The following is an 8,893-nucleotide window of genomic DNA, read 5'->3' on the forward strand; positions in this document are numbered from 1 at the left end:
TGAAATTTTCAAATCTCCCCTCTTCCTTTCTTCTCCTGTACTGTTGGATAACATATATGATAGGTTCTAATAGAATTTTTTTTTATCTGCACACAACATAATTCATTAACAAATAAGTTTTTACATAACTTTATGTATATAAATCTATAGTGTGATTATAGCCGATTATTGTTTAAGTAATTATAATTTATAAACAGACATTTTTCTCAAGTGTTAAGTGCTACGCAAATTGACTTATACTGTATTGCACACGACCCTCCTCACACATAGACCCGTTCTAGGTGGAGCATTTCAAATGTTTGTAACATTTTGCTTTTTGTGAATAAAAATGTTTTTCATTCATTCATTCATTCATTCATTGAATGTGCTAGCCCATTGAAAAAAACATCTTTGGTACATATTACAAACTTACTCTATGAAGTTCCCTGTTGTCAATATTTGCAGTGTAGCAGAAGTCTTCGGAGTGGTTTACAGCATTTAACTTTGGATTTTCGTTTAATAATAATAATAAACTATCAATTATCATTTGAAAATGCATTTTCCATCTATAAATTTCCATGTGTCATTTACTCGAGATCCTAAACATGTTTAGGATTTGCGCTTTCCTGGCCAGTGTCACTGGACATAGCCGATTCACTTGTAGGCTCGAATTTGTTTAGTGTCTGCACTTCCGCTCAGCTCTTCTGTCCAGTTCTGCTGGACAAGGCTGTATCCACCTCATACTCGTCATAATATCCACCCATGATACCTGTACAGCTCGGATTTAATTTTGCAAATAAGTCCCCTCATAGTTGAAAAGACAGTATTTGAACTTTTAAGTTTTTGGAGGCCTCATTTCATTTTTTAATTTTTTTTTCAAGTCACATGATTTCTTTCTTCTTGTCTCTTAGAAAATGGACACAAATAACGAAAAGTTGAAGTACTCGCCCTTTGAGATATCGCACATATGAATGAATCCCATAATAATGATCACAGTGAAATTGCAAACATTTTTATTATAATGCGTCAGTAACAATAATTCTATTTTGTGTTTTTATTGCAGGTCAATCCTACTCCCCCCGCCACATCATCATGGACCCCAGAGCCGTCACGTGAGCCAAATACGCCCGAAAAACCCTGGAAACGTAAGGCCGCTATGGGTGATGAATCACCGTCCAGTCGCCCAAACTCCCCCATTTCTCCGGAACCGCAGAAGAAGAAACGTAGAATGCTGATTACCGTAACAGATAGTTACAGAGAAATTCGTGAGGTATATTATGTTGTTACTTATTTGTCCACATATAAATGTAACATCAATGTAATACACTGTCCTATTAAACTATTACTAAGCAAATTTTAACCTCTACTTCACCACTGGATAATCTACTGTTTCGTATCACATCACCAACACATTAATGATGCGAGGTATGGCTATTCAATAATATCCAATTAAATACACAAATTTCAACATGCGAATTTTGTGCGAAATACTAGCATTTTTGAGATATCGCTCATAAGAATGAAACCCGTAATAATCACAGTGAAATTGCAAAAATTTTCATTATAATGTGTCAGTAACAATAATTCTATTTTGTGTTTTATTGCAGGTCAACCCTACTCCCCCCGACACATCATCATGGACTTCCACCCCAGGGCCGTCACGTGAGCCAAACACTCAAACATTTTCTAGACCAAATCAGGGTTTAAGCATACGAGAAGGAGGCGGAGAGAGCTTACGAAGAGAAACAATTCATTTTGCCAACATTGATAAATTGAGAAAAACTGATGATCCGACCAAAATAAAGGGCTGGAAACGTAAGGCCGCTATGGGTGACTTCTCACTGTCCAAACGCCCAAAATCCGCCAAACCTTCCTTTACTTCGGTCCCCAAAACTTGGGCCAACACTCCTGCTCTTTCGTGGGCTTGCCCCATACAGGCAACTACTTCATGGCCTCCCCCAACAACGACCTCCGTTCCAACGGCTGTGATGCCCCTTCCATCTTCCACGATCACATCAGGGGCTTTGATGTCTGCTTCATCTTCCACGATCACATCAGGGGCTTTGATGTCCGCTCCATCTTCCACGATCACATCAGGGGCTTTGATGTCCGCTCCATCTTCCACGATCACATCAGGGGCTTTGATGTCCGCTCCATCCTCCACGATCACATCAGGGGCTTTGATGTCCGCTCCATCCTCCACGATCACATCAGGGGCTTTCATGGAACCCCCAACATGGACCACAACTACTGAGCCTTCAAGCAGCTCTCCGACAAAGGCAGTAACTTCAGGATTCTCCACCATCGAATTAGGATCACCGCAGAAGACGAATCCCATAATGCAGGTAACTGTAACAGATACAGAGAAATTCGCCATGTATGTAATATTGTTACATATTTGTCCTCATAAAAATATAAGCATCATCAGAATGAAACCCATAATAATCACATTGAAATTGCTAATATATTTATTATAAGATAGATAGATAGATAGATTTAATTCTTTTGCTATCGGACCATACAGTCATCAGCAACGTCAATAGAATATTCATAAAACTTAACACTTAATTTATTATAAAGTATGTGTGAAAAACTCCTCCAAAGAATAGAAGTGGTTTGCACGCAGAAGATCAACCAGTAATTTGCTGAACAAAGAGACTGGATAATTTTTTATTGACTCTGGCAACCTATTGTAGACCTTTGTTCCTAAGACGTGATGGGACTTCTGTACTTTGGTTAATCTTGTACGTTGGGTATCAAGTTGTTGTCTTTGGCGGGTGTTGTATGAATGAACCATACCTCTTGTGTTCATTTTACACTTATTTTTATGTATATACAAGGCAACAATAATGTTCAGTAACAATAATTATATTTTGTGTTTTTATTGCAGGTCAACCCTACTACCCCCGCCACATCATCATGGACCCCCACCCCAGGGCCGTCACGTGAGCCAAACACTCATGAAAAACCCTACATCAGTAAACCCACGTCCTGGCACTTTCGGCCCGTGGACGAAACAAGAGCTCGCGAACATGACAAAATCTTCCAAGAGGAAGAGATGAATCAAGCATTTTCTAGATCAAATCAGGGTTTAAGCATACGAGAAGGTGGCGGGCAGAGCATACGAGAAAGAGGCCGGCAGAGCATACGAAGAGAAATAATTGATGTTTCCAAAATTGGTCATTTGAGAAAAACTAATGATCCAACCAAAATAAAGGGCTGGAGACGTAAGTTCGGTACGGGTATTACATTCTCACCGTCCAATCGCACAAACACACCCAACCCTTCAGAACCACAGAAGAAGATAACTGAGTCACCTGAGTCACCGCAGAAGAAAACGCCCATAATGCAGGTAACTGTAACAGATACAGAGAAATTTGCGAGGTATGTTATATTTTACATATCTTTCCCCATATGTAACATTATGTAATACTGTCCTACTAAACAATTAGCCTACTAAGCAAGTTTTCACCTCTACTTCTCCACTTCAGCACCAGATAATCTTCTGTTTGTAACGATTCTTAATATATCAGGTTATAGGCCTATTTCCATTTTTTTATCAATTTATTATAATTTCCTCAGCGTGACACTGTAGCTTAGTTGATAGCAAGCGCAGTTCATGAATTGCGGGCTACCACATTTTTTTCTGAAAATTTTCAACTTTTATCAAGATTGTTCACGTAAATTTTGATAAAAATCATAATAAATTATTCTTTTTTTATGTTTCCTGGACATAAGGAGACTGCCTTTTACAACAAACTTTCCCCGTTGCAAATCATGGGCTAACCTGGACTACCTGCTAGTCAATTATAAAATGAAAACACTGATCATTCAGACTTTTTCAATCAATCGGGTTTATTTTATGCCAAGAAGTGAGACAGGCCTACATTGAAGCTTATCAATAGAAATAGAAGATGAATATTCATTTACTGGCAATGATAGTTTTTAGTGTATAACCGATGTTCGATATCCTAGGATGTGAGTCACTTTCGATAGTAACTTGTGTACTAAACACATTCAGTTTTGTTACAATAATAATTAGAACCACATAATCAATTTATTTTACACAATAAAAACTCTGAAAATATTGATAATTCTATTTATAATCATTCGATTTGTATTTATTATTTTTCAGTTGGAGGAGCCTGCCGAAGACTCAAGGAGGGAGAGCAACCTTAGCGAGTTGGAAGAGGACCTACCATTAGTAAGTCACTTTCTAATAAAGTTTACACTAAGTATTTATAAAATTACATCATAGTACCCTTCTTTTTGAAAAGTTTCTAATATAAAATAACAGACTAAAATCGCAAATTAATGTTATATATTAAATAAAATATTATGATGTTATTCTATGAATAAAAATAAGTAGTCCTGAACACATAGGCCTACATTTTAAAAATTACACTATGTAGCCTATAGAGATGTTGAGCAATTTCACCATTTATTATTGATGTGAAATATTGTCAGTGTAAGTGCATTGGCTCAAATAAATTCTGTGGAACTGATAAGTTTATTCTATTTCACCATGTCACTTTCTTTTGTTGGGGTCTGGGGAGAAATCTAGAGAGGAAAGCAAATCAATTGATTTCTGTTGGATGACATGCACACTTGAACCAGCCCAAAATCGCAAATAAAAAACATTTAAATCTTAGATACTTTGATAGCTGACATTCGTCTGTTTTTTTTTCAGGATGAGTCGGTTGATTTCATGTTAGACGAGGAGGATGTCGAGACACCTGTAGAATGGACTCTACCTCCACCGGTATGCTATGCTCATTTCTACAGTAAATTCTATTTCCGGATTTTCCGGAAACATATGATTACTCCCAGTTGCATTTAACTAGCACATGGTTATTAAACTGATTTTTTGCATTAGTTAGACTGTAGAAAGTTGTTATCAAGCTACTTTTGCATATAAATAAAAATATAAATGTAAGTACCCTTTTCAAAATTATTTAATCACAACATGTTTCGGCTATATGATGCCTTTATTAAGTGATAGGAAAATAAATAAAATTACAATAAATACTATTGCAAGTTTCTTATTTTTAAGCATATTTTTGTACAATCATTTTATAAACTATGACTGTAATTTTTGGATTTAAATTTGCATAATTCTATCAAAAATAGAGTTATTCAAAATGTGCCTGAATGTGCTCTCGAAACCTATATGGAAATTTCTACCCATTTTTCCAATATAAAATTTGTCACAATCACTACATTTAAGTTCATAGATTCCAGATATCTCGAACTTGTTTTGCTGCACTCTTACATTTGATATCTTTTTAATTTCTTTATCAGTTCCAACGCATTATTTGTTGTCCTGTAACCTAAAATGAATTTTTCTATGTAAAGGTCTTTCTTATAGCTTTATTAAATATTGTGTTATATGGAACACAAATATATTATTTATTTCCTACATTTTCTTTGATTTTTCTATTCTATCTTGAGAATTCTACTCTGTATTACTTTTTCTTTTTGTTTGTAAATCATTCTATCAATAGTTTTGGTATTATATCCATATATTTTATTTTTTTCTTCTCTCTTCTAAAATATTATCTTTGACATAGGAATATTTATTAGCCTGTACATAATTGAATTGAGAGTTGAATATTTTTGTTGCCAAGGATGATTTGTATCCCTAGGAATTATAGGCCTACAATCTATGTGTGTAGGTTTTCTGTAAATGCTAAATTCATGTTTGTTATCTTACTTGTGCATATTTTAACTAGATGGAGAATATAAGAAAACAGTTTATTAGTTACTGATACCAAGAAAACAGATTATTCTTTTTTGAAAAACTTGATCAAAGACGAATGATTTTCAACCTAAACTACTAAAAACCAGGTTTCTTTGTTTTTCAAATCAAATACCCATTCCAATTCTGTCAAAGATGAGAATTTAATTAGAAATTGGAATAATAATATTTCATTCGGCAAACCAACATACATTGTATGAAATATCCATAGTTTGTGACTTGTGTCTAGACAAAGTAAATGAATACATTGTTCATCAAACGAAACAGTTGAATAAATATCATGTTTGTATCGAATATATTTTTCATTTAAAGCTGCTCCATTGCTTAAAACTATTAGATCATTATACAATATCTTATCATGAGGCTTTGGTGAATAAGTGAATAAGTGAATAATGTTTTGCAGGTAACTTTCCAAAGCAAGCTGTGCTTTGCGCTGTACTTAGTTTGATCTACTGACTTTATTGCTATTAGTTCTTAAGGCGATTTATGAATAGGTATCGATATTTTCAATAATCAAAAATCACTAAACAAATTTCTATTCTCAATAAACATATTTGTATACATTCGAACAAATTTTAGAATAATACTTCTAACCTTGGAGAAGTCTATGTGTGAAGGAAATGTGAATGAAAATAAATTTGAATGAAAGGAAATTTGAAAATATGAATGAAACTGCAATCTAAAATGTTGAGCTCAATAATAATGATTTGTTAATGTTGTAGGAGGAGAGGGAGCTAGAGGTACCGGAAGCAGGCACGAGTCGCCAACAACATATTGAACTGGTAAGCCATATTCAACTTTTTGCTAATTTAATCCATTTTCAAAGGCTGCTTTAGTCCTCTATACTAATAAACATGATAAATGGGTAGTATTTTTTATACAATTAGAGATATAAATTTATCTATTAAAATCTTCTCCTTCTACAAATCACCCAATAAGTAAAATGCATTAATTAAGTATGTTTTTGTATCTTCAAGAATATATGATCAAGTAATGTATTTATATAGTTTGTTGTGTATCAACTATCCTTAAATTATTCATCGAACCAGTCTTATTTAGAATGTTATAACTTTTGAGATATTTTTCTCACCACAACTTATATGAAAAGTTATATTTCGATTTGTTTGAATAAGCAGCCTATGTGTATTATATCTAGTATATTGTATATCAGAACTATTGGTAACTAAAAAGTATAATAGCTGGAATTGAATGATTTCAATATAAATAAAAATAATGTATTCTCAATAAATTTCCATCTATATGGCTTGCTGATAGAGTAGCAGTAGAGTCAGGGGGAGCCACCAAAATTGATCAGTAATGCCATAGAGTAAAAATAGCATGAGCTCATACTTCTATAAAATGTTACTTTGAAGGTGTATAATATTAGATTTTCAGTTTTTAATTTTCCAGTTCAGTTCCTGAATATGCATTTACGTTAATCAGGTGCATCTGACTGAATCATAAAATTTGTATCCAATCAACTCAATCTTGGTAAATTCCTCGAGAAAACTGTTACAGATTTCATAGTACTTGATCAAATTCGTATTTTACAGAAAATAGGTATTTTACAGAATGTAGAAGGTTTTCTCTGTTACATTAATCATTAAGAGATTCATTGTTTTAATTTTCACAGCATACCAAGTTATTCGACACTTAACAGCATTTTGTATTTTTTACAGCGCCGGAATGAAGAAATGTTCGAGCGCATCCTTATGAATGCCTTAAATAATCTACAGTTTGATTCGATGACCATTCATGGAGATATGCTCGAAATAAGGTGATTGACTTATCTATTATTATTCAATTTTTGGCTCTTGAAATATTTTTATAAGCATTTGAGTAATAGCCACTTGAATATAATTATGATGATCTGAATAATACATCGATTGAGAGTGGTGGGTATACAGGGGGAGTGAGATCAGGGCTAATATTTGATGTTTGAATTATTTTTCATTGATAATTGAGTTGTTAAGGCAGGACTGCGAAGGCAATCTGAACAAGGTTTTCTTTGTGAACTGTTTGTTGTGCTAGCCCACTCTGTACCACAGGTCCTGGCAAATTGTCAACACCGTGTTCACAAAATATTTTAGTAATTTAATGCATAAATCAAATGCTTGTCATGAAAGCAGATCGTTGACTTGAATTTGAAAATCACTGTATCGAAAAATTATTTCCATAGACAAAATATGAACAAACACTTCAATACACAAAATAATAGTTCAGGAAGAAGGCAGTTCAATAAATTGTGATATACCAACCGAGTTGCAGTGTCATATATCAACTATATTACCTATATCAACATAATTAATTCAACAAAGGAGAAAATAATTTGATAGGGATTTTGAAAGTTGAATGAGATTAATATTCAGCTGTTATTTACTTGAAGAAACAAGAGGCATTTGATGAGTGAATGTGGTATCAGAATGTGGTAGTATTCCAATTATTTCCATGAACAATTGTGTATCTTCAATCAATATTATTGAATGAATGAATAATTTCTTTTCAAATTTATTTGTTGCAGATCCAGCAATGAATTAGCAACAGTAGATCCGGCAAGTGACAATAATTGGAAATATACAGATAAAGTGCTGGTTGAAGCTTCACCCAATGCTGTAAGGATCAATGTGGCCGCAGATGACGTACGGGAAAATGTTATAATAATTGGCGAAGATTTCATGACACAACCCTGGTGTGGAATAACCTTAAACCTGTGTGACCCTATTGAGGTAACTACTAACTAGCATTCGATATACATTCAATCATAAGTGTAAACATAACCTATTTTTTAACAATTTCTATCTAAATTTGGGAAAGGAACAGTTTTGGGCTTTAAGCCTGTTGTTCCTTCCCCAATCATTCATAGTTGAAAATGATATTGTTTGTATCAATGTATAAAATGGATGAATAAATCATGATTAATATTCTTTCTGTTTGTGGAATTAGCATAAGATAAATTATGCTATTTTACTAACAAAGATTCTATAGCACTTCTGAGCACTTCTATAGCACTTCTATACCACACTTGTGTGGCTCATCTTCCATCTTATTCAGTTTTTAATGTTATCTATAGTCACTTTGTATTCATCTCACATTTATCTTGAAAAATTATCTTCATCTGCTAGTTGGTCCATTCTTTTTATTACTCTGTCAGCTGTG

General features: G+C 33.8%; 1 protein-coding gene across 1 annotated transcript in view; it reads left to right on the forward strand.

Annotated features, from left to right (window-relative positions):
* Positions 1–1,010: 1,010 nt before the first annotated feature.
* The window catches only part of LOC111050830 (cell wall protein RBR3-like), a 14,254-nt gene continuing 6,371 nt past the window's right edge, over positions 1,011–8,893 (forward strand). Inside the window, exons 1-8 of the mRNA XM_039441410.1 lie at positions 1,011–2,149; positions 2,189–2,324; positions 2,870–3,331; positions 4,115–4,183; positions 4,670–4,741; positions 6,460–6,519; positions 7,417–7,514; positions 8,259–8,463. Of these exons, the coding sequence (XP_039297344.1) occupies positions 1,806–2,149; positions 2,189–2,324; positions 2,870–3,331; positions 4,115–4,183; positions 4,670–4,741; positions 6,460–6,519; positions 7,417–7,514; positions 8,259–8,463 (1,446 nt within the window). The 5' untranslated portion in view covers positions 1,011–1,805. The remainder of the gene's footprint in view (positions 2,150–2,188; positions 2,325–2,869; positions 3,332–4,114; positions 4,184–4,669; positions 4,742–6,459; positions 6,520–7,416; positions 7,515–8,258; positions 8,464–8,893) is intronic.

The sequence above is a fragment of the Nilaparvata lugens genome, chromosome X, assembly GCF_014356525.2.
Source record: "Nilaparvata lugens isolate BPH chromosome X, ASM1435652v1, whole genome shotgun sequence".
NCBI classification, from domain to species: Eukaryota; Metazoa; Arthropoda; class Insecta; order Hemiptera; family Delphacidae; genus Nilaparvata; species Nilaparvata lugens.